The following is a 27,584-nucleotide window of genomic DNA, read 5'->3' on the forward strand; positions in this document are numbered from 1 at the left end:
GAGTATTATTTAAAAAGGGATAAACTATTTAAAATGGGAACCTATTTGTGAAAAGCGGGAGGAAAGTTAAAAGGGGATTATTTGTAAAAAGGGGGAACTATTTACAAAATGGGTGAAAATAAAAAGGGTATTATTTGTAAAGGGGTAATTCGAAAACGGGGAAACTATTTGAAAAGGGGGAAATTAAAAAAGGGGGAAACTATTTGAAAAGGGGGGAAAAGGGGGAAACTATATGAAAAGGGGAAAGTTGAAAAGGGGGAAACTATTTGAAAGGGGGAAAGTCGAAAAGGGAGAAACTATTTGAAAAGGGGGGTAAGTCGAAAAGGGGGAAACTATTTGAAAAGGGAGAAAGTCGGGGGAAACTATTTGAAAAGGGGGAAAGTCGAAAAGGGGGAAACTATGTTAAAAAGGGTAATTAAAAAAGGGGAAACTATTTGAAAAGGGGGGAAAGTCGAAAAGGGGGAACTATTTGAAAAGTGGGAAAGTCGAAAAGGGGGAACTATTTGAAAAGGGGAAAGTCGAAAAGGGGGAACTATTTGAAAAGGGGGAAAGTCGAAAAGGGGGAACTATTTGAAAAGGGGAAAGTCGAAAAGGGGAACTATTTGAAAAGGGGGAACTATTTGAAAAGGGGGGAAAGTCGAAAAGGGGGAACTATTTGAAAAGGGGGGAAAGTCGAAAAGGGGAACTATTTGAAAAGGGGAAAGTCGAAAAGGGGAACTATTTGAAAAGGGGAAAGTCGAAAAGGGGAACTATTTGAAAAGGGGGAAAGTCGAAAAGAGGGAACTATTTGAAAAGGGGGAAAGTCGAAAGGGGGAACTATTTGAAAAGGGGGAAAGTCGAAAAGGGGAACTATTTGAAAAGGGGGGAAAGTCGAAAAGGGGGAACTATTTGAAAAGGGGGAAAGTCGAAAAGGGGAACGAAAAGGGGGGGAACTATTTGAAAATGGGGAAACTATTTGAAAAGGGGGAAAGTTAAACGGGGAAATATTTGAAAAAGGGGAAAGCATTTCGCAAAAAGGGGGAAAACTGAAAATTTGGGGAGATGAATTATAAAAGGGGGAGTTTGGCGGAGATCAGACACCGTAATCATCTCTGCTGACAAAGTAATTATTAGCCAGGCGATGTCGGTGTGTGTCGGTGTGCAGCGGCAAAACAAGTTCCATAATTTTTCAATGGAAACATCATACTTCGCACCATAACACTTTCACACCCGTGCACTTTCGCCCCTATTTATACCGCGGGCGATGAGTGAGGTACGACCGCTATGGCTTGAGCTTGAAGTCGTGAATAAACAAGTAGTGTGCTCTCCGGTAAACAGATTAATAATTTGAAACCAGACATTGAAGATATAGACTTTTTTCCCAAAAGACCAAATTTTTCAGGTTTTTGGAAGAAAAATCTATAGGTATCTTCAATATGAAAGGTCAAATTTTTCAATTGATCGTCGGCTTTTTATCCCAGATACATACACTTAAAGAACATTTTTTAATAAGCTGACTTGCCCTTATCGACCGAATGTGAAAAACACATTCGAGTTTTTTTTTTATTTTTATTTTTTTTTTAATGTCATATTTTGGTTTATAATTATTCAAAATTTGTGTTTCATTTATGTTTAACATTTTAAACTGCGGTATAAGCATAAAATCATCAATTGCTCACACATTCTGACTCAATTTCTGCGTTTGTCTCGTTCATTTCGCCAGCGTAATCATTTGCCATAAAATGTGTATTATATCGCGAATTTCAAAAAAAAATCAAAATTATTTGATAGCCTATCAGAAGGATATTCCTCATTTTAAAAATGCAATTCGATATGATGTGCTCTCAGGTCCCACAAAAAATACGTGAAAACGTTGTTATCCGAGCCCTTAATGATCAGAAGTCTTTCTTGACAGTAATTGTTATTTATATTGATTTCATAATGTGTACATACATAAATACAGGGTGAGTCAAAAAAAGTGCAATAGAGAAAAGAATCCATTTTTATTTAAGAACCGAGTTGAACTATTTAGGTTTTAAAACATTATGATATATCCATCAGCAACCTTGTGTGAAAAAAACAAGGAATTAGCATTTACCGTTTTGTTTTTATGACACATTTTATACCGATACCCAATTTTAATGTTTGTCCAAGAGACATCTAAAATTTGAATGTCAGCGCACTCTGTGAAAGGTAGATTTGGAACAACTGCCATTTTCTTGGCATTGAAATAAATTGGAGCACCCATTGTTATTGCCCTTAGTCTTTTTAAGGAGAAAAAAGCATTTGTTGTTATATATTTTCATTTTACCTTTACTTTAAAGATGTTTATTCTCAATCAAAAACATACAAATTTGTTGGCAGTTTTTTTCAAATGTCAAAATGAAATGCGCGCAAATTGAAGTGGAGTGAATAACAAAATAAAGTTGGACATATCATGATATTGTGGTTTAAAAAACTGGAGTTGGAGTCGAGTGAGGTATGAAGGACTTAAAATAATATTAGAAACTTTGTTTGAACAGAAAAAAGAAATTAAAATAACGCAAAACTCAACCTTATTTAAGTTAAAGTCAGTTTCAGAGCTGGTGCCTTTACCGTGCATTGTGTACTCTCATTCAAAATACATGGTATCTCGTGGAAAAATAATGAAATTGGGTATCGCAGCAAAAGGACATAAAAATTAAACGGTAGTCGCGATTCACTTCATATTTTCACAGAAGATGACTTTTGAGGGACCAGGTTGGCAATGTATTTTTTTTTGCCTGGATTATTAAATCAAAAATCAGTCAATGCATGCCAAAAATCCATTGTTCTCCACCTTCCACCTATGACTTGTCAAAATCACCCCCCTTTGACCTGCCAACTGCCTGCGTCCACACAGGGTTCTGAACTTACAGAACATCACAATACGACCACACGTGTATTTTACCCACAACCATCCAAACAACCTTACCCACCAACTGCGTATGCCGAAAACCGCGCAAAACGTAAGAACCCCTTTAGTCCTATTATAGATCTGGTAAAACTAGAGGTTTTTAAGACGATAATATCGACGATATTTGTTATTTATCATTAAATTGTCATCAGGTATTTTTGAACTAAAAATTTGGTAAAAAACGAGGAAAACGGCAGTATTCATGGTATTGACAAAGTTGAAGCCCCAAATAAATGTAGGCCTAGCTTATTTCTATGTAGAGAAATTACGGATTCATGTAAAATGTCTGTCTTTTGTCTTTTTGCCACGGCAGTGGCTATAATACGGAATGTCCACCTAAAAAATAGCCCAATTGGGTGCTATGTGGGTATCTTATCTTTTAATTACTTATTACCCAATGTTGGTGGAATTCATGTCTTTAATTTGGGCTCATACTGCTATTAAATTATAATGTTACCAGATTAGCATGGGAATTAGCTGAATTTGCTTATGCATGAAATTGAATTCATGTTAGTTGACAAGCTTGGCTCCTATGTTTGTACCTATATGCTTCGTCCTGAGTTCTATTCAACCACATGCATGCACTCCATGGGATTCACGGACTATTGGGTTAAATCTTATCTAATGCATGATGGCCTTGACCGTCCATGAGATCCAAATAAACAATTTTCGCCAGCAGTTTTGAATACATAGAAGATTAGGAGTAGTAGCGATAACTTTGTTTAACTAGAATAATTTAGGCAGTTATTAAATGTGCTGGATATGTGTGTAACGGGATTTCCCCCCTCTATAAATAGCGTGTTTTGCGCTATTTTACAAGTCAAATAATCACGTGTTTTGCGGCTACATAAAGGTATTTCTGTTGTGTACAACCCTTGCTCATGTACGATACTTAAGTTGTTTTTGTAAGTTTTACATTGTATTCAGCGCATACTGGTAACGTTAATCAGGAAGCGGCTTCGCCTTTGTGAGGATTTAGCAATCGAGCGCGCTGATTGGTTAAAAGTCAGCTGATCAAGATTTTAGCGTGGTTTTGAGGTGCGCGATTTGGGAAACTTGTCAGACCAGGGGACTGATGCAGGACGACCAAGACTGATTCAGGAGACCGAGAGACTGACGACGACTGACACCGTGTTACGTGATGGATAGGCGAGTAGAAAGCGACAAGAGAAGACAATTTCGACAAATGGACAGATAATATTACTTTTGTATGTTTTTCTGGAGGAGTAAGACAAGAGTTTGGAAGAGATGGAGATTATTGTGACAATACTTTCGTGTGTAAAAGACCGAGCAAAATTGACAGCAGCGAATGGACGATACAAATTACCAAGTTTCACAAGTTTAATATTGACGACATTTTACTTCCTAGTATGCTGAGAAATGGAGAAAAAAATTTTCCTTTATATTTGAGTGGATATTATCGCCTGGATTGGAGTTACATCTTCAATGCAGCTCATGATCCACGCAATGGACATTTCGCAATTAAAAAGCTGGCCAGCAAAATGTCGGATTTTAATTACTTCGAAAGTGCACTGCGCGACAACGGCAGACAAGCAAGATCGACAGGCGATGGCATCACAGATATTGGAACACGGACATTGGACATTGTGTGTATAATTTTAATGTGAGTTTGTGATTTCATGATTTTGATATGCATACGGTATTTAAATGTAAACAAACAATTTGTGCTTCTTGAGGGGGATGAGTGAAACAAAATGTTTGCCAAATTGGGATGTGTTTTGAGCAATGTTTTGGCTTGTATTTGTTTTGGACATTGTTTTGACGAGTATTAATGTCTGAAATTGGGTCAGAGTTCAAGTTCAGGTCATTGTTTGGCATGGATTGGGACAAAACCTTGTGGAGAGTAAATTGGGTTAAAATATTATGTTTTTGCAGAACAAGCAGCACAGATGATTGCAAATAATAGTCATGACATTTCGTGTACAGAAAGTTGAACTTTGTGTAAAGATTTTAAGCTATTTCATCATGTTGATTGACATTTTGTAGCAAAAGTATGGTGCGCCAAAAGTGAAAAGCGTCATAATTGCGGTTGTGAGCATGGTCCAGTTATTGTGCATTTTGCGTAAAAGTAGGCGAGGTTGAAATAATGTGTGACTTTAAACAACATGTAGTTGCATAATTTACCAGATTTGTGCATGCTGATTGCGTAATCATGTTTTTTGTTTAGGCTAATGCTCTGTGTATATTAAAGTATGTAGTGCACCATTTGAATGAAAATTTGCATAATCTATCAGTTTTATATATTTGATATGTGATGGTGTCATATTTAGGCCTTCTCTTACCTTAACTGGTTGTGGTGGCGACTCTTGTGCTTCTGCATCTCTCTTGCTTTAATTAGTTGGATAGTACAGTAACATTGTCAACTTCAGGTCTTCTTGCTTTCACTAGCCGGTAGTTACCTTTTACGCCCAGTAAAGCACTCCCTGCTTTAGTTAGTTAGGAATTGTTAAAACACTAATATCCGGTCCAATTGTATTTCTGTGTGCATTTTGTAAATTAAAGTCCTTGGTTTATGTAAAATGCTCAATTTGTGAAATGTATAATAAGCTGTTTTTATCAAGATGTGTATTTCTAAACAAAGTATGGCAAGCCATTGTTGACAAAATTAGCATTGAAAATGATTGATTATTGGTGTGTGACAAAAATAGAACTTTTGTAATGTGATAAATATGATGCAGCCATTGTTGAAACCTTGTACTTGTGTTGTAGACTGTCAAGTTGAGTATTGGATAAAATTACACGGGATTTGTGTACCAACTCAAAAATGTGTGTTATTGAGTAAACAGGTTGTATTTCATTAAAGACACGCAAAAGACAGAAGAAACCCGAAGTAGAAATATTAGTGACACTGACGAGTGGCTACGGCGTATTACTGCTATACCGGAAGTTTCACTGACTTCTATTTAAGGCCATGCAGACTCCTCGTGTACTTTGAAGTCTGTGGTGGCCCTAATGTTTCATTGTATAAAAAGCTTGTTTTTATATAAAAGATTGTCTTTCAAGTGGAAATCTGCGCAGTGGTGCAGAATGTGTTGATGTGGCTCCCAGCACTCAGCTCCCGAAGGTTGTGCGCAACATAGATTTCCATGAGGACATTCGTATTTAAATGTGTATTCAGTGTGTAGGCGTAATATGGTTTCAAAAAGAATGCTTGCAGTGTGCATTCATAAATTCATTTTTGTGAAATAATTGTAAACTGTAATATTAATATTGGCAATTGCGCTTTTGTGATTTATGCATTAAGGAGTTGCAGATTAGGCGAGTTGTGAGAGAGCTTTTGTGAGAGTTTAGGCCGTATAAAATTAATGTTTTGGTTCTCGTCCAGAGGATTTTCATGAATTGATGAGGGAGGGAGGTGTTTTTTTTTTTTTTTTTTTTCCAATGTAAAATTAGCATTGTCAGTAGTTTTCGGTCTTCTCCAACAGTGCTCGAGGAAACGATGAGGCCCTTTTTTTTTTTTTTTTTTTCAAATGTGAGATTCTGAGGATAAACCCCTAGAGTACCACAAAAAGACTTGGAAGTGATGCTTGTTCTCTAATAAACTTATTTATATGTATGAAGATTTCATAAATCATTCCAAAGTCTAAAAAATTGAAAAATCTAAAAAAAAAAAAAAAAATCTGACAAGTCCCAGAAATTGAGGAGGGAGGGGACGAGAACCAAAATATTAATTTTACACGGCCTTAGGGACGCGAAGGTTTGAGGCGCTTAAATTGCGAGTTAACATTTGTGTACAATGTTAGAGTTGTGTATTGCTCAGGATTGTGTGAGATTAAAATAGTTGGAGAATTGGCGAGTTCATGGCAAAAAGGTGCTCAGGTGATACCAGTAGAAAGAAATAGCGTACAGTTGTAATGGACAAATTGGATTCAGGATTAAGGTAAAAATTAATGGTTGTGAGGTTTGGCATTTCAAATAGTTTGTGCATGAAGTTAATAGTGCAGTGACCTTTGTTTATGTATTTACTTGTGTCAGGTGCTTTGATGAATCTAAAAAAAGGTACCATGTATTGTAACTTGTCATTGTGTAGGATGCTTTGATGAACCATAAAAAAGTATTCTTTGTAATGTAAACTGTGAAGCCTTATGTAAAATGATGTAATGTGTTAAACAACATTAAGCATGGTAGGCCATTTGTGTCATAACATAGATAAAAACACACTGTTGCTAATTGTTTAATTAAACAGTTGTGCATTGTAAACTAAATCATTCCTTTCAGCCAGGTATGGTAAGCCATTTGTGACATAAACTGTTATTCATGTAGTAGATTGCATTTTGTAGAGTAAGAACTTTTAATAAACTTGTTAACAAATAATAATATGCATTGTTTATTGTGTTTTTAAGCCTGACCGGGATTCCGTCGACGGATACCTCGGTGTGTTCTGCCACACCAACTTACCCTGATGGTGGCAATATTTCTGTTCGCATAAATCTGCGCTTTTAGAAACCAGCCTTCGCTATTTTATTATTTTCTCTTAAAAGGAGGGGTGGCGCTGCTCCAAATATTGTGGCAAATCCGCTCGGCCATTCAACAAATAGGGTCAGCCATGCGACCACAACACCCTGCATTCCTTTCACATGTGTTTTGTTTGTGGATAAATTTGGCTATAATCAACAAAATCTGGTGCATGACTTAATTTCAGTTCAGATTGACACCAAACATGTTCAAATTGTTAACATTTTGATAAAAATATAATATTTTCTGAAATAATGTTTGGCATCTTTTCCTCCTATCAACAATAATTTAGTTGTTGGTAGTATCACAGATCGTAGTATCATCACAGATCGTAGTATTCTTGCAGACCTGCAAGACCACTGGCATAGCGTGATATGTTTGGTTGTGATCACGTTAATAATATATCTAATATTGTATATAGAATTAAAATCTTAGTATGGACCATGTGGGAGTCAGTAAATCTCATATCCTTTATCGTTTTATGGATAAAAAAGGACTCAAAATGTTACTGATAAAATAATCGATATCTTAAACATCAGTTTTGTCTTTTCAACAGGAAAAATCCCATGCAAAATAAAGTTTTTGGGCATAGTTATGACATGGGCATAATTTATACACGTAGGCTATAATATTGAACAAACATACCCCCATTTGACTTGTACTTATAGATAGGAAGGTAAATAAATAAATTATTGCATTATTTTATTAATTTAATAATTTATTTATTCATTAATTAAAAATGACCTTGGTCCAACAAGATTTAAGCAAAACATCTTATAATAGAACATTCATGCGATTCGGCTGGTTAAAAGTAGCCTCAAAATGTAATTGAACCAAATGATACTTTTAACATTAATTTTGTCTTTTCAATTAAAAAAAACGGTTTTGAAATAAACATGATAAAGTTTTTCCTATTTTTCTATGACTTATATTATAAAAATACAACAAGCATAATCAATGTAGGCATGAATCTGACAAGCTTGTACATAGACAATTGAATGGTCTATGGTTTATATTAGGTCTAACGATCTTTTGTCATGTTTGTTTTAAAATAATGTTCCTACATTGCTCTCTTTCCTTTTGAAATAATGCTCGAGGGGCACCTAACTAAATGGCCATACGGATATATAAGAGAAACCCCAGCTTTTGGACAGCGCAGTTCCCACAGACCCCTGAATTAAAAAAAACCCAGCGCGCTGAAAGACCCTTAATTTCAGCTCTAAAAGATCCCTTAATTGATCTAATGCGATCAGTTATAGCTATTTATAAACTAGAAAAAAGTCAAAGTGTACTTCTTAAACATGTTTAATACTATTAAACATTGATAAAAGATAGAAAATACAATTTAACATTAATACTATATTAAACATTAGTAAAAGACAAAAAATGAAAAGACAGAAAAGTTTGGAGTTATAAATTAGAGAGTTGACAGAAACTTTTAGGATAGGAGTTTATGTTTGGTTTGTTGTTGAAGGGTGCATGTCACATTATTGATGACCTTTTGGACTGTCATGAAATATCCCAGCAAACACAAAAACGTTTTAAATAAGTTATATTTTGGCTTTTGGTTTAGGTAAAAACGTTTTAATAACATTAAAATGTCGGGTTATATAAAGGTCATGATAACGTTTAAAAACGTTTTGTATGAAAACACACTACAACAATATTTTTAAATGATTTCAAAAAATGTTATTGTAAACTATTTTTACAAACATTTTTGCCAAATATTGTGTCAATACTTATATAACATTATATTAAAATGTTTGAACCCAGCAAACACAGAAATGTTTTTAAAATGTTTTCTTCAAAACCTTTTAATAACATTTAAATTCGGGTTATACAAAAAAGGTCATGAAAACGTTTTTAAAACGTTATTGAAAATATTTTGGGCAATCATTTTTCGCAAAATATTTTTTCAACCCAAAATAACATTCTGTTTAGAATGTTTTGTATCAAGTTTTCAAGAATGTTTTTGGAATGTTATTAAAACGTTTTTATACCCTTTATATAACCCGACATTTAAACGTTTTCTGTAAAACATGTTTGTTTGCTGAGCAGTAGATTATCAAAAAATGTTTTTTAAGGTTATGAAAACGTTTTATACTCTTAATATACCCTTTATATAACCCGACATTTAAACGTTTCCTGACAACCTTTTATAACCTTTTGCGAATGATGTCGAAAACGTTTTGTGTTTGCTGGGATGGCAGATGAAATCGCGAAAAATGTCATAGATTGTCGTGAAACTTTACTTCATGTTATTTACAATCGGAGCGCCCACAATCTAAAGTCATGTCAAGGTCATGTGGTTAATTGAGCATTTCATGAAATGTGGTGGATGTGATCACCATGAAGCGCCAAACATATTCAAGGTCATGTCAAGGTCATCTGAGGTCTGCTGATGGCGACGGTAATGAAACTTGGTGGATGTTATCATCTTTCAGTGGGGAACATTTTCCAGGTTATCTGAGGTCAACTGAATATTGATTGTCGGATTGTCACGGAACTTGCTTGGATTGATATGCATGGAGATTTTTGTTATACAATTCTGAATTAGATATGCTTAGCACACATTTTAAGAGTAAATTTGTATTTTCTATATCCTTGGTGGTATTTACCAATAAATACCCATATGTCCAATCCGGAAATTAATTTACACATAAAACAAATTACCAGCATATCATGGACTATCAATGCAAATTATGAAACATGGTCTTCATCCGTGGCATTGTCTTTTTAAAGACATTTCTTGCTGTCTTTAATAATGCATAGCTTTCGGCTTTAAGGGTAGACGAGGTATTGTTGGTCGAAGCAACCTAAAATCGATTTTCATTATCTAGATCAATATATTATTGAAAATTAACACCTTGATGTTTTGCAAAAGTTCATTCTACAAATCATATACTATACGACTCAAGAAACGGTTTCCTCATTTTTTTATATTTTGGTCCATTTCCGATTTTAGGCATCATTTTGTGCAAATAGGCGTTTGTGAATTTTAAAAAGTTCAATTTGATGCCTTATATGGTCAATATCTAATAAGGCCAATATCAAAAGAATTAAAAAACCGTTTTTGGAATGGAGCCTCAAGATTGAGCTAAAAAACAAAATAAAATATTTTGGAAAGAGTGTTTTTGTTATGATGTACCTAACAAATATTGCCAAAAACTCACTTTTTTGTAATTTTCTTCATAATTGTTGTTTTTACCCCAAATCTGTATTTATATTAAGATTTATTGATGTATTGCCTTCTTAAAAATGTATACTTTTATATGTCTTACGCGAATAATTACAAAGTTATTGCACTTTTAGTACATGCATGTCTGAGAGTACACAGCCTCCTTAATTAAACTCGTGCAAAGCAGGCTATGATAGCACATCCATGACACTAATCATGCTAATAAAAGTGCAGTTCAGGAATTTTCTCTTATAGGCTGGTTACAACCACAAGTGATTTTGTTTTATCTATAGCTCCACAGAGCTGCAGTCCCGGCAAAATGAAAACCGTATATCCTTTTTTCAGACAAAATCCCATTCTCATGGATTCTCAGACCCATCCTTAACCGATTCCTTCCCTTTCGCTCTTTTCGTTGAAAAGAACTTCTTTTTGCGTTTGCCCTCTGCTTTTTCACTGTTGGATGCCCCGGATCTTGCTTCTTTTTCGTCCTCGTGGTTGTCGATATGGTAACGAAGAAAAGCCATGCATCCCAGTTTTCCTTGCTGAAAAATAACAACAGCGAATTATTGAACTAATTAGTATGATACAACACTGAACTTGTTCCCAAAACAATTTTGAGTAGAGGTGTTTTGGAAAAAATGTATCTTCAATACAAACGGTCATTTTTAATATTGTGGACGGCTGTTCCTCCTAGCTACATATACTTTAAGTACATATCATTAGATTGGTAAAGTTTAGTTCGAGGATTGTTAAATATCAAAAATAATTTTCCTAATTAAAAAAAAAATCAAAATTATTTTATCATCAGGACATTCCTCGTATTCCGAATGCAATTTGGTGCGTCTGATGTGCTCTCAGGCCCCATAAAAATACTGTGCAAAGGTGGATGGGTGGGTGACCCCTTAAGAATATGACGATACAAATTTCAGAAATCAAAACTATTTGATATCAGAAGATCATTCCTCCTCGCATTTAGAATAGAATGCAATTTGATGTGTCTGGTCTTCTCTCAGGCTCCACAAAAATACTGTGCAAAGGTGTGAGCGACCCCTTAATAGTATGACTTTAAATAACGTTATTGCAAATAGTCTTAGGTTTTGTCGTATCAAACAAATGCAGTGTTGAATAAACGGAAAGTGTCAGCATGAGTTTATCACATTGACAACGTGGTTATCGAGTTCTGTTACATCACTATTTTACCCACCTGTCGTAGGAATTCTTTGTCCGCATTTTCCATGTTGAAATCAAGAGTGTCTAAGTATGCGGTATCTATTCCAACCGTTCTTTCAAGGTCCTCTCCTGTAATATTTAATAGTAAGATTTAAAAGAGCATTCGTGATCCACAACCGCATCACCCCACTTTTCTCAAAAAAAGTTGAGATTTTTATATCACTGGAAACCTCTGGCTACATAATGTTTATGTACAAAATATTTCTTGCAGATTCATTCGTTTAGCAAAGATATCGTGAAATTTGAATTTCGTTCTGGTGCACCAGAACGAAATTACAACGCATTGTCTATGGAGCAGTGTAATACACATAATCATGCATAACTTGCGAACGCAAAATCGGAATCAACTGAAATTTTGGGAATAGGGTTTTTTCGTGGATATCTAATGAAAAATGACATAAATAGAGGATGCTAGGATCACGAAATACTCCTTTAAGCTATATGAAGAGTTTATTTCCAAACCATGTTAAGTCCATAAACACAAAAAAAAAATTGTCTGCTTTACTTTGCTATAGGGTTGTGATATTGCTATAGGGTTGTGATGCTATAGGTATTAAAATTTCATTTGGACGCACTGAACAGTGGATGGACGCACAGTAAAAATACTGTGTGAGGCCTTTGATTCCCAAATGAGAACAATACTCTACATATTGTTAACCAGTATTGTGGTAAATATTTGCTTGTTGATGGTACAACTCATTGTTGCTAATGTCAAACTTGTCAAAGTATAAATTGTGATTGTATCACACAAGTAAATGAGAAAATAGTGGTTGTGGACTTAACACGGTTTGAAAATAAGCTCTTCATATATTATGTAAGCTGTTATATAAATCGGCGTGATTGCCACATACCGACAAATCGCAGATAACTAGAAACGGTCCCTTTGTCACGATATTTTAAAGGACTCGTGGGGTAACACCTTTAATAGCTATGGAATCCAATAATGAGCACAAAGTGTTGGTTTATTTTGTTTGTTTTGTTTTTTATTTGTATGGGGTATATAGCCCCCGGTGTAGTCTAAGTAGTCACTCCAACCCTATCTAGCCTATCTTTATTGATTTTTTTTGTAATTTCTGCATTACAAAAACGTTCGAGTAAATGTATATCTTTGATATTTGAATTCTTCTACACGCTCGCTATGAAATTATCAATGCAATTTTCGCCAAAGCTCACTGCCATTCGCAACAGTTTAAAAGAGTTGCTAAACTTTAAAGACCTTTGCCTTTCATTTTAAAGGAGTATTTCGTGATCCTAGCATCCTCTTTTTATGACATTTTTCAGTACATAACCACGAAAAAAGCATATTCCCAAAATTTCAGTTGATTCCGATATTGCGTTTGCGAGTTATGCATGATTTATGTGTATACTGTATTACACTGCTCCATAGACAATACGTTGTAATTTCGTTCTGGTGCACCAGAACGAAATTCAAATTTCACGATATCTTTGCTAAACGAATTAATCTGCAAGAAATATTTTGTACATAAACATTATGTAGCCAGAGGTTTCCAGTGATATAAAAATCTCAACTTTTTTGAGAAAAGTGGGGGATGAGGCTGTGGATCACGAAGTGCCCCTTTAAGACAGGATAATTATCGAAGAGAGACATTACTAGCGATATGTTGGCCTACATACCCGCATGAAAATTCGTTTCATGTTCAGTAACAACGTTTCAACGATAGCATCAAAGAAACCGGCTATGTCGTTAACTTTCCTACTCTCAAATCCCCGGAACATCTTGCGGACTGCCCATCCTTGCTTTTCAGCAAATTGGGTCAATTCACTTACAGAAATCTAAATAAAAGAATAAAATATTTCACAACCATGCTAGTTATATCTAATTGATGATAGGGTACGTGACATATTTTTTACAAAAGAAAATCAATTAAATTAAAAGAGGCGAAAGAAAGAAAGAGGGTAAAGAAAGAAAGAAAGAAAGAAAGAGGGTAAAGAAAGAAAGAAAGAAAGAAAGAAAGAAAGAAAGAAAGAAAGAAAGAAAGAAAGAAAGAAAGAAAGAAAGAAAGAAAAGAAAGAAAGAAAGAAAGAAAGAAAGAAAGAAAGAAAGAAAGAAAGAAAGAAAGAAAGAAAGAAAGAAAGAAAGAAGGATATTTCCTACCTGTCCATCTCCATTTTGATCCAATGAGTCAAACAATTCATCCACTGATTTGTCTTTTCCAAATAGCAATTCTTTCTGCTCATCTGTGAAGCTTGATCCAGCCTGCAAAGTTAAAATAATATATTCTGGAAAGAGTCAAGCAATACTTGGGGATGATGAGGAGGAACTTCCATGTTGACGATTACGGGGTCGTTATATTTTTTCCAGGGAAATTCTTCGACATGCATGGCCCCATATTAGCCTCATATTATGTTGGAAATGGCCCGTGGCCTCGCCACTGGTTCTAAATATTATCTATATAAGGTCAAAAAATTGTTTGATTGGTGTTTTTTTTTATCATATTTTTTTTTAATCTTAAACAGGGTCGAGCCTATATTTAGGGTAGGTCGGGTTTCGCCAATCAAACATTTTTTTAAGCCTAAACAAACCCTAATCCCAAATGGCAATTTTTGCTTGAAAAAACCAGAACTTACTAATATTTCGTCCATCGCATCGGAGGACTTCATCAGATCTGAGCATCTGATCCACTTACCCGGGAATCTGACTTCCGGTTGTGTGTATACCGGTATCTTTTCCAGTTTTCAAAAGTTGGTCATGTACAAGATTTAGGAATAGGAAATAAGTACCTTCCTCTCTATTCCTGATCTTTGTTCCCCTCTTTCTGATCTCTATTACTTCCCATACTTATACTCTGACATGATCCCTGTCATGTATCTTGGAGTCCTACCAACTGAGCAGATTTGATGAAGTCCTCCGATGAGATGGACGGAATATTAGTCAGTAAAAACTTACTGGTCATTGTCAAGCAAAAATTGCCATTTGATTTGAAGTACAAACCCGATGAATCTTTTCACTAAACCCTAATCTCTCTTTGTGGCAAGGTAATTTTTATTCAAGTTCCAACCACTTACATTGCTTAATGCTGCTTGTAGCTCCTCTCGTGAAATAGTACCGCTGTCATCCACATCATTCTCTTTCATTAGGTTAAGGAAGTCGGTCAACGCTTTCACGATATGTTCGTGTTTTTCTGCTGCATGTTGCTGCACCTCCTTTGCCTTCACACGCTCTCTGATATTAAAATAAATAGTTTGCAAACATTAATGCATAATGTACGAATTCGGCCAAATTTTAATTTTGTTATTCGTTGCCAAAAGGTATGACATAATATTATTAACAACTGTTACGAAGGTTTTTGATCATATTAAGACAAATAATGAGATAAAATGAAATAAAACGAAAGAAAACCACCAGTCCGCCGCTGTCTGCTTAACTGTGGAGCTGGGGGAAATTGGCAAATAATCGTTTAAAAGTAGAAATTCGAAAAAAATATAAGGGTGCCCTTGACAACAAATCACACATAGGCCATAATACCGGGCATAATACGGGTATGTGCGCTATTATGTCGGAGCCAAGACTTCTGCAGAGGCAGGGCAAATATCAAAGGGTGGCGCCCCCCCCCCCTCAATATTTTTCTTGCCCCCACTTTTGAGGCAAAACACCAAAAATCACGTAAATCTCCACTTTTTGCGGCAATTTTGCCCAAACTTTGTCGATTTTGCCCGCCCTGAAATTCACCCCCCCCCACCTCCCCGAAAAAAGTCCTGGCGCCACCACTGGGCAAACGTTGACGAAACGGTCAAAAATGGGCTAAAAAGTACTAGGGTCTAAAAATCTTAATTATATGCCACTATTCCAGAAAACAGCTATAAAAACGGATCTTTTTCACGTGTCTACGTTTCATCGTGAGTCACGTGACTAACTTTGCCGCTCCGCGCGGTCACGATCTCAGAGGAAGTTTTTGGATGTGGTGACGAAATGTTAAACGAAAGTCACTATTTGGTTTGTTTGTTTGTTTGTTTAAACGGTCGCTCCGTATGTTGAGATAACTGTTTAAAATAATCAATTTTATCCCTTATTTTTTATTTTTTTATTGCAGAACACAGATATAGTGGGACCTAGCAAATTGTATGATATAGCCTATTAGGCCGTGTAAAATTAATATTTTGGTTCTCGTCCCCTCCCTCCTCAATTTCTCGGATTTGTCAGATTTTTTTTTTTTTTTAGATTTTTCAATTTTTTTACACTTTTCATTTATTTATGAAATCTTCATACATATAAATAAGTTTATTAGAGAACAAGCATCACTTCCAAGTCTTTTTGTGGTACTCTAGGGGTTTATCCCTCAGAATCTCACATTTGAAAAAAAAAAAAAAAAAAAGGGCCTCATCGTTTCCTCGAGCACTGTTGGAGAAGACCGAAAACTACTGACAATACTAATTTTACATTGAAAAAAAAAAACAAAAAAAAACACCTCCCTCCCTCATCAATTCATGAAAATCCTCTGGACGAGAACCAAAACATTAATTTTATACGGCCTTAATGCGAAAATTTCAGAAACTAATTCAGAATGACGACAAAACGAAACAATATATAACAATTAAACTTACTTGGCAAATTTCGTATCTGGGAGCTCATTTTTGGTTGGCATGTATTTCGTTATACGTTCATTCAGTTGGACTTTAAACATCTCTTGCTCCGCTTCAGAGTACTTAAATGGTATGAAATAAGAAATAACAAAACAAATCATTTAACAACAATCTCTTGAGCCCTATAGATGAGTTTAACATTTAAATGGTCATCTTCCATTATAATTTGCACTTAAAATGAACCACTTTAGATCGAAATAATTTCATTTCACTTTGTAATTTCGATAAGTTCTCCCAAAATCCTATGTCTCGTATAAGTGAATTGCGTCATCGTCAATGCATATTGCGCACATCGCATTGCGTGGGTCGCTATGTTCACGTGATGACGTAGGCCTAGGTTTTTGTCACTAAATTTTGGTAATTCCCATAAAATTAATTGTCAATCATTACCAATAGCAAACCAAGAGTTCTGTGATTTGGTTCTTTGTCAAATTTGGCACTCATGTCCCAAGCTGCAGCGACGTCATTTAGATCCGGGGTTCTCCTCAGGAAATTATCCTCACATTTCATGGAGAGAAACCAACCTGCGATATAAGCATGGTAAGAATGAGTAAAGCCAAAGAACTGAAGAAGCAGAAGTTTTTTTTTTTTTAATTTAAAGCACTATCGGCAATTCGAATATTGTGCATTTTTGTAAGAAGTAGGCCTATAATTACATTGTTCTATTATATTTTAACATTTTTTCAGTTTAAATGACATTTAACGATTGGAATGGATATGTTTGTAGCTCTGGTTTATTTTGTTACTACCGGTATTTTCATTATCATTTTATCCCCTAAAAATTCTCCAATGCAAAGTTTAAAAATGGCTGCCATTGGATTTAACTCCTCTTTGGAACAAAAAAATATCTTTTATATTTATTATTTTCTTCTTCGCAAGTTGGAGGTTGCAGAGATATATTTGCATTTATTTTGTTAAAGATCACCAAAAAATTGTTACAATTATTCTAATGGTCTAATGTTATTAGATTGGCAAGGTTACTGTTCCTCTTATGAATATCTTGAAATAAATTTTACACAAAGCAGCCTTTTGGAACCAAACTCTTCATATCTGCCAATGCATCATCGGGCTTACCATCAAACACGTGTACAGGATAGTTGCACACCAAGCCGCCATCGCAGAATATTTCTTGAACGCCATGGAGGGTATATTTAACGGGTGCGATCACACCTAAAAGTGAGATATAAACAGAAATGCCATAAATGTTACGTTCAAATATATGGTAATCTTACAGAGAACAAAAATAGAATTTAAAAAAACAGGTATACATGACCTAATATATTCTTTTATAATAGCCCTTTATTTTGGAACCAGTGCTTTATCACTGATGAGGCTATATAATTTAAATAATGAGGTACACCGAAATGTTCCAGGTTAATATAAACGGTTCATTTGTCTCATTTATTTCATCTGCTTCGACGGTTTTATTTAAGCTTATTTTTCTGATGTCTACTGTATGTAGATGTAATAATAAATCAATCCGATGGTTTATTATCTATCTGCCGCTATAAGCCACGGGCGTAGCAAGCGGGTGGACATGGTGGACGATGCAAAAGCATGGGTTAGGGATGGGGCCCGCACTTTTCCTTGTCATTGCTCTTGCTATACGCACCTGCTATATACTTTTAATATTTGTAAATCTAGTAGGCCTATTCTGCTATCTACCGTAGATAGCATATAACATATTTACGCTTATAATAAGTATAATGTAATTCTGGTCTCTTCCGTAGATTGCATATAATATATGTATTACTCTTGTAATAATTATAGACTTATCTGATATTCTGCTATCCTCCGTATATATAGCATATATTTATTAAGCTTGTAATAATTATATATACGGTAGCATTCTTATATCTTCCGTAGATAAACATATATTTATTAATCTTGTAATAATTATATCTACTATTCTGCTATCTTGAGTAGATAACATATATTTATTAAGCTTGTAATAATTATATCTACTATTCTGCTATCTTCCGTAGATAACATATATTTATTAAGCTTGTAATAATTATATCTACTATTCTGCTATCTTCAGTAGATAACATATATTTATTACGCTTGTAATAATTATCTAATATTCTGCTATCTTCAGTAGATAACATATATTTACTAAGCTTGTAATAATTATATCTACTATTCTGCTATCTTCAGTAGATAACATATATTTATTAAGCTTGTAATAATTATATATATTCTGCTATCTTCAGTAGATAACATATATTTTAAGCTTGTAATAATTATATCTACTATTCTGCTATCTTCCGTAGATAACATATATTTATTAAGCTTGTAATAATTATATCTACTATTCTGCTATCTTCAGTAGATAACATATATTTATTAAGCTTGTAATAATTATATATCTACTATTCTGCTATCTTCCGTAGATAAACATATATTTATTAAGCTTGTAATAATTATATCTACTATTTTGCTATCTTCAGTAGAAAACATATATTTATTAAGCTTGTAATAATTATATCTACTATTCTACTATCTTCAGTAGATAACATATATTTATTAAGCTTGTGATAATTATATCTACTATTCTGCTATCTTCAGTAGATAACATATATTTATTAAGCTTGTAATAATTATATCTACTATTCTGCTATCTTCCTTAGATAACATTAATTTATTGAGCTTTTAATAATTATATCTAGTATTCTACTATCTTCCGTAGATAACACACATTTATTAATTTAAAACGTGTAATAATTATAGCTAGTAATAGTATTCTGATATCTTCCGCAGATAGCATACCGTATTTATCAAGCATATGATAATCATATCTAGTATTCTGCTATCTTCCGTAGATATAGCATATTTACTTAGCTTGTAATAATTATATCTATAGTATTCTGCTGTCTTCCGTAGATAGCATTTATTAAGCTTGTAATAATAATTTGTATCTAGTATTCCACTATCTTCCGTAGATAACATATTTATTAAGTTTGTAATAATATCCTTTTTTTCTACCAAAGATAACATAATTAATTTAAATATTTGAATATGTCGTGTATTTTTGTTTTGCTATGTGCGGTCATTATCTTGTTATGACTAAAAATCAATTATTCAGCTACAAGTTCCATCCAAAATATTAGCACCCGTTCCTTTTTATTGATAATGGATGAGTATGACACAGCAAAATTCAACATAAGATTCAAATAATTTGTAGTTGAATTTTTTGGTAACTATAGTCATAAAGTCAACTTTTGGACATTGCAAGAGTACCACAGTACGTGTTGCATTTTGAAAAGGCAGATTCACTATTTTGATACAGTCTGTATCTACCGTACATAGCATGTAATTATCAATTATATTTCAGCTATCTGTCGTCGAAAGCTCGTGATTTTTAAGTTATGTTTCTGGTATCCGCCGTATTAAACTCATAATCGCCTCTTAAAGGAGTATTTCGTGATCCTAGCATCTTCTTTTTTATGACATTTTTCAGTAGATACCTATGAAAAGCTTACTCCCAAAATTTCAGTTGATCTGATTTTGCGTTTGAGAGTTATGCATGATTATGTGTAATGTGTGTATTACACTACGATCATAGATCACTGTTGTAATTCCGCTCTGTTACGCCCAGGGCCGGATTTACATTTTTGGGGGCCCTGGGCCAGGCCAAAATTTGGAGGCACCCAAACGCACCGCGAGGAAGACATGTGCACTCAAGTGGCCACGATTTTATATTCTATTAAAAAAATTCAATATAACAGTCTTGACATGACAGTCTTGCAATTTTTGTACCCTATTTTGGCCCAAAACATGGTGTTTTTCTGCTAAAATGGAAGATGCACAGGGCAATTTTGGGCCCCTGGGCCCGGGCCCATCTGACCCTATGGTAAATCCGGCCCTGTACGCCAGAACGAAATTCAAACTTTGACGATATTTTTGCTGAACGAATTAATCTGCAGGAAATTATTTGTACATACACATTATGAAGCCAGAAGATTCCAAAGGTATAAAAATTTCAACTTTTTTGAGAAAAATGGGGGGATGAGGGGCTGTGGATCACAAAATGCCCTTTTAATTGTTTTGCTGTCTATTGTGGATCGCTTTTAATTTTAACATTAGTTTTTTTATTGTTTGTTTGTTTGGTTTGTTGTTTGTTTATTTATTTTTATTATTTTTGATTTTGCAATTTACCTTAAGAAGTAATTAAACATTTTGCTAGGCAAATCCAATAAAAAGAAACTCACTTCTTTAGCTTTCGCCATCTGGTCTGATGGCTTGATCACAAGTGTCTTGGTCCACTGCTTTTCCCGCGAAACGGCTTGTTGACATTTCCCGGAAGTGATGTTGTTTTTGTTTTGAGCAGTGGATCGTATACGTGATCGAGAGAGACGATACCTTCGTCGCGGTTGATTGCTTTGGCCCCCTTTTTGCGGATTTGAATGGCTTCCCTTATTCTTCTGGTGAATGCGTTTGAGTCCCTGGAGAAGATATGTTGATGATGTGTTGGAGATCATACAGAAGGATAGCACTCAAAAGCTCACTGACCATTTAAATTCCGTTGACCCGACTGGGAATATTAAATTCACATTTGAAGAGGAGGATCAGGGTAAAATCCCTTTTCTGGACACATTAATCGTCCGCAAAGAAGACGGGTCCTTGAAGCTGCTGGTTTATCGAAAGAAAACGCATACGGACCAGTATCTGAATTTTCAGTCGCAGCACCCCTTCACCAAAAACTTGGGGTCATCCGGACTCTTATGGATAGGATGGATAACATCGTGACAGAGGAAGAAGACAAGAAAGAGGAGGAAATAAAGATCAGAACAGCGCTAGCAGAGTGTGGCTATCCAAAATGGTCTTTGGATAGAGTTAAACAGCAAATGAAGGACAAGCAACCGAAAGCGAGAGAGAAAAAGAAGGACGACACTCCATCAAAAGGAATGGTGGTCATACCCTACGGAAGGCGTGGCAGAGAGGCTGCAAAGAATTTTTAAAAAACATAACATCTCCACGGCGATGCGACCTACCAACACGCTAAAAAGCCTTTTAGTCCACCCTAAGGACAAGAAGGACATAGAGCAGACAAGTGACGTTGTCTACAATATCCCGTGTAAAGGGTGTGACAAGTCCTACGTAGGGGAGACAGGAAGACAGTTTGGGACAAGACTCAAAGAACACAAGAAAGACTCTGAAACAATAGCCGAAAGAAAATTCACAAGAGCAAACCGAAAAGAATCAACTTCTGAACAACACAAATCAGCCATTACTGACCACATCGCTCAGGAAAACCACGTCATTGAATGGGAAGGGGCAAAAGTACTTGACAGGGACTCAAACGCATTCACCAGAAGAATAAGGAAGCCATTCAAATCCGCAAAAGGGGGCCAAAGCAATCAACCGCGACGAAGGTATCGTCTCTCTCGATCACGTATACGATCCACTGCTCAAAACAAAAACAACATCACTTCCGGGAAATGTCAACAAGCCGTTTCGCGGGAAAAGCAGTGGACCAAGACACTTGTGATCAAGCCATCAGACCAGATGGCGAAAGCTAAAGTGAGTTTCTTTTTATTGGATTTGCCTAGCAAAATGTTTAATTATTTAATCTACAATCCTACAAAATGCATCTATTTACTTACCTTAAGAAGCTTTAAAATTTTTAATCATTTCATAATTAATGGTATGTTTTGTTTTCAGTCATATTCCCGTTGAGATCGTCCCTCAATGCGAAAGCAATCACTGCTCGCTGAAGGGTAATAATTATTTATTATCGATACACAAATAACACCATCTTACCAGGAATTGAACAGGACATGCGCACTGCAACTCTGATGGGCATATCCGGTGTCGTCTTGACATGACAATAGATGCAGTCCAATTGATTGACGTTGACAGCAACGACGCAAAGCTCACGTCCAGTTTTAGAGTAAAGCTGAAAGAGCACAAATAACATTGGTTTACTAAAATAAAAGTCATATCTGAAATTTAACAATTTAAATAAAAAGCATCGTTAAACGAGAGCTTTCAAAGTTATTTAGGCCATCAGGACTGACGAATTTTAACCGATACGAGACTATGGTATTTATTCTGCACAATAATTGGCCCTAAAAAGAACGTCTCTCGATCATTTTTCAAATTTGCCTTATTGTCCAAATGCAACGTAATCCTCCCAAACGGGTTATACGTGTATAACTATAGCCCTATTAACTTTTATTCTCCTATGTTGCTTTACTTACTTCGGCAAATGTTGCGTTCGGATCTCCAAGTTTCTCTGCCACAGCTTCTCCGAACCATTTGAGAAGTTTTTTGCCCGGATGCCATCCGTAGAGTTTTCTCATGTTCGGTAAAAGAGACGCAAAACCAAGACGAGCATCTAAAAATGCAAAAATTGTTACCTTTAATATACGAGTTGAGTCAGAAGACTCGGAGTGCCCGGCTCGAGTAACTATGCATATCTTTATGGTTAACTGAATCGAGTCATTTCGTGTTTGACACAGTGGCGTAGCGTCATAGGGGCACGGTGGGCACATTTATAAAAAAAAACATAGGAAAATTGCCGAAAAACGGCTTGTTTCCCACCCCACCCAATCAGATCCGGTGCTGCCTCCCCAATCATGGTCGATGGCACTCGGTGCCCCCCCCAATGTGATGACCCACGCTACGCCGCCACTGGTTTGACAAGTCCAGTTTCGATGACTCGTATTTGATCAGCTCGGCTAGTAGACCTACCGGTAACCTACTTGTATATACGTTAAGAGTGCTATTAGTTGACCTGTCTGGTCTTAATCATGTTTATTTTGTGTGTTAAAGACAGTAGACAAACTATAAGACTTGAATTAATAATTCGTGATACTTCTGGCGAGATGTCAGGAGAAAATTATCAAAATAAAATATATTGATATTAATCCGCTATGTTGTAAGGCCCGCCGATTACGATCTGATCAAACTATACATGTTTGCTCCATATTATGATAAACTGACACTGATCAGTCCAGTGACAGATGGAAACCTCGTTAAAACGCAAAGATTCTCTACCCAGCAAACACAAAACGTTTTCGACATCATTCGCAAAAGGTTATAAAAGGTTGTCAGAAAACGTTTAAATGTCGGGTTATATAAAGGGTATATTAAGGGTATAAAACGTTTTCATCACATTAAAAATCATTTTTTAATAATCTACTGCTCAGCAAACAAAAATGTTTTACAGAAAACGTTTAAATGTCGGGTTATAAAAGGGTATAAAAACGTTTTAATAACATTCGAAAAACATTTTTGAAAACTTGATACAAAACATTCTAAACAGAATGTTATTTTGGGGTTGAAAAAATATTTTGCGAAAAATGCTTGCCCAAAATATTTGCAATAACGTATTAAAAACGTTTTCATGACCTTTATATAACCCGACATTTAAATGTTATTAAAACGTTTTGAAAAACACATTTAAGAACATTTCTCTGTTTGCTGGGTGCAAATATTTTTACATAATGTTATTTAAGTGTTGACAAAATATTTGGCAAAAAATGTTTGCAAAAATAGTTTACAATAACATTTTTGAAAAACATTTAAAATATATTGTTGTAGTGTGTTTTCATACAAAACGTTTTAAAACGTTATCATGACCTTTATATAACCCGACATTTTAATGTTATTAAAACGTTTTTATGTAAACCAAAAGCCAAAATATAACTTATTAAAAACATTTTTAAAACGTTTTTGTGTTTGCTGGGTAAGGCAGAAGTAGCGTAAATATTTCCTTTACAATTACTATACGAGCTTATATACGATTACCCACACTACCCCTGTGGAAGATTTGGGAAATATCTCATACAGGGGGAGTATGAATTTAAAATGGAATGACCATTAGCAGCTCCATTTGAAACTCACCCCGGGAACTCACCCTCCATCAGTGGAAGATTCAGGTTGAATCTTTCTCAGAGGGTGTATGAAATTGAAATGGAGCTGATTAATGTGTTCATTCCATTTAAAATTCATACTTCAGACGAATATTTCCAAAATCTTCCACAGGGGTAGTGTGGATTTTAAATGGAATAGCCCATTAATCTTACCAAAAGTCAATTTTGCCTGATCTCGCTCTATCCAGTTCTGGATCTCGTATGAGTTGTACCCAAGAGCCGCCCACATGGCAATGATAGCACCGGCACTAGACCCTGCAAAACGCTTGATGTTTGCCCATGCGTCTATCTCTTCAAGGACCTATTATAGGACAGAGGATAAAATAATCATAAAAATAAATCGTTTGTTTGTTGTTGTTTGTTTGTTTGTTTGTTGTTGTTTTTTTTTTGTTGTTTTTTGTTTTGTTTTGTTTTGTCTTGCCTTATTTTGTCTTGTTTTCTTTTGTTTTCTTGTTTGGGTTGGTCAAAAAATTATCATTATTATCATTATCATTATCATTATCATTATCATTATTATTATTATTATTATTATTATTATTATTATTATTATTAATTGTTTTTCAATCCTGTTTGGTCATAATATATGAAACACAATAGCTAAAATATCCCAATCCTTTAGGTATAATTCTAACTGACCAGCAAACACGAAACGTTTTCAAAAACATGCGCTTAAAGGTTAGAAAACGTTTCCAGACAACGTTTTAGTGTCGGGCTATAAAGTTTGTATACGTTATAATATTATAACATTCAAAAATATTTTTGAAACTTGCCCTTTATTAATCAGAGAACTTTTCAGTAATGTACCAATTCAGCGTGAAATGATTTGATATGACGTATTATGATTCAAGGATTTCATTTTCGGAGAACGCTACCTTAAATAATGGTGACCCTGTTATTTACCAGTGCCTTTGTTGCATGCTTTCTGTGTCAAGGTACGGTAATTTTTTTTTGTCAACATTTTTGAATAAGGCTTGTACGTAACCCGCGGCACTGGCAAATAACTATGGTGGCCATTCAAAATGATTAATGCCACATCAACGTCTTGCATCCAAGCTAACTTACTATGGCATAAGAGGAAAGACACTCAATTGGATCCAGGATTTCCTGGGGGGACGTGAGCAATGTGTCACCATCAATGGCACCCACTCCAAGTGGTCACCGGTAATTTCAGGAGTTCCACAAGGCTCAGTCCTAGGTCCAACCCTCTTTCTTCTGTACATTAATGACATCGTAACCAACATCAACTCAACTCTCCGTCTATTCGCGGATGACAGTATCCTGTATCGTGAAATCCAGAGCACTGAAGACCAAGACACTCTCCAAGATGATTTGAACAAAGTCTTCCAGTGGGCTGACCAGTGGCAGATGAGCTTTAACGCTACTAAATGCGAGACTCTTACCATCACCCGCAAGACCAAACCACTGAATCACATCTATCAGGTGGACGGCCACAGCATTGTTAAAAGTCATCGAAGCACAAATATCTTGGTGTCACAATTAACAAACATCTTGACTGGAAGGATCACGTCCTAAACATCACATCTAGTGCCCGTAGCCCCGTAGCACCCTTGGTGTATTGCGACGGAACTCGTCATCTTGCCCGACACACGTTAAGACCAAGGCTTACCAGGCTCTAGTGCGACCAAAAATGGAATTTGCTTCAGCTGCATGGAACCCGTATTCTTGTGAGCAGGTGCAATGCTTTGGAGTCTGTACAGCGTCAAGCTGCTAGGTTTGTTTGTAACAATTACGAGCGAACCGCAAGTGTGACTAGTATGCTACAACGCCTCGAATGGGATTCCCTTGCCACCAGACGACTACTCAACCAGGGCACCATGTTTTTCAAAATCCACCATGGACTTGTGAACATCCCCTTCCCGACTGTAGTTATACCATCACTTCGTCTGGGAAGAGCAACCAACACCCTGAGTTACCAACCCATCCAGTCGAGAGTAAACACATACAGATACTCCTTCTTTGTTCGCACCATCCCAATCTGGAACAGACTACCACAACCAGTCATTGCAGCAACAACAGTCGGCCAATTCCAGACCCTGGCACTACCAGCCCTCAGGGATATGGCTACTACACCAACCCACCAATCCTTGTAACCTGCCGGTCTTCGGTTTTTACTTGCACGTTGTAAATTTATGAGCACCTTCTGCCACGTATGCACAGCACAATCCTCCTAGGACAAGCCTAGCTTACTGAAGGAGTGAATTAACTCAAGACTCAAGAAAACTATATATCGATAGGCCTACGTATAAAATTAGGCCTACAGTTTTTAGGAACTTAAGCGACGCGTAGGGTTGTTAGCCCTTTTTCAGCATTGCTGTCACTCGAAGACCTCATATTGAAGTAAGCGATACGGGGAGGGGGCACACTGCGGAAAAACACGACATTAATATGTGTTAATTAGGCCTAATGTTCTGTTCACGCATGTTACGTCAGGTTTACGTCAGTGAATCCCCGCCTCATTGTTGAACCGGCCGAAATAACTTTTAGGGCCTGTTATTGGGACGAATACAAAAATTTGCAATGTTGATGCGTAACATTGGCAAACTATATAGGCCCTACCTATAGGTAAATTTTGAACACTGAAATAGGCTATTAAAATGAGAAGCACATCGCATATGAGGGTAGGCCTACAGTTTTAGATTGCCGGTTCTTTTTTTACCCGGCACCGGAACCGTCTGGATGTAGGCTTAGAAGTAGGCTTACTTAGACTATTATAGGCCTATGCCATACGGTATAAAATAGGCCTATACCGTATTACGAGATTGATTGAACAAAACTAATATTATTAAAGCCATGCACTGCAAAACAAATCTGCTTTGTCAATTATTGTTATTACAAGAGTTCTTACCCTAATTGCGCCAATATATGCATTCCCCTTACTCCCTCCGCCTTCAAAAGCGATGTTTTCGAACGGAAAATCATAATTGGTGAATTCCTCTTTTTCCTCCTTGTTTAAGATTGGTTTTCTTTCAACATGTTTGGTGTCCTTAAGTTTGGTTTTATTTTTCTTCGACATGATGACAGCTTGTAGCCACTAGCCAAACACGGTGACCATAGACTAGAAATAAAATCTATCATGCAAGTTTGGAAAGCTCGAAGATCGCCAAAATAGGCCTTTGCTATTAAGACTTAATTTTGTGCGCGCTATATGCGCTACTCAGTGCTTTGCTAGTCACCACCCTTGGTATAAAATTGTGTCATAATCAAGTTGTAGTTTATTTTCTATTCAATTTGGCCAAGTACAAATTTAAATTGCTTTATATCTATTAGTATTTTCTGAACCGTA

General features: G+C 35.7%; 1 protein-coding gene across 1 annotated transcript; it reads right to left on the reverse strand.

Moving 5' to 3' along the window:
• Window positions 1-10,880: 10,880 nt before the first annotated feature.
• On the reverse strand, window positions 10,881-27,356 carry LOC140145861 (uncharacterized). The gene is made up of 12 exons (XM_072167549.1): window positions 27,147-27,356; window positions 24,434-24,581; window positions 22,604-22,740; window positions 22,164-22,299; window positions 17,475-17,570; window positions 16,791-16,924; window positions 16,362-16,462; window positions 14,826-14,982; window positions 13,915-14,016; window positions 13,430-13,592; window positions 11,773-11,864; window positions 10,881-11,110 (listed from the first exon to the last, which is right to left on the reverse strand). Coding segments are annotated over exons 1-11 (1,344 nt in total). The 5' UTR covers window positions 27,315-27,356; the 3' UTR covers window positions 10,881-11,110; window positions 11,773-11,862.
• Window positions 27,357-27,584: the final 228 nt, after the last annotated feature.

This window comes from Amphiura filiformis, chromosome 2 (genome assembly GCF_039555335.1).
Source record: "Amphiura filiformis chromosome 2, Afil_fr2py, whole genome shotgun sequence".
NCBI classification, from domain to species: Eukaryota; Metazoa; Echinodermata; class Ophiuroidea; order Amphilepidida; family Amphiuridae; genus Amphiura; species Amphiura filiformis.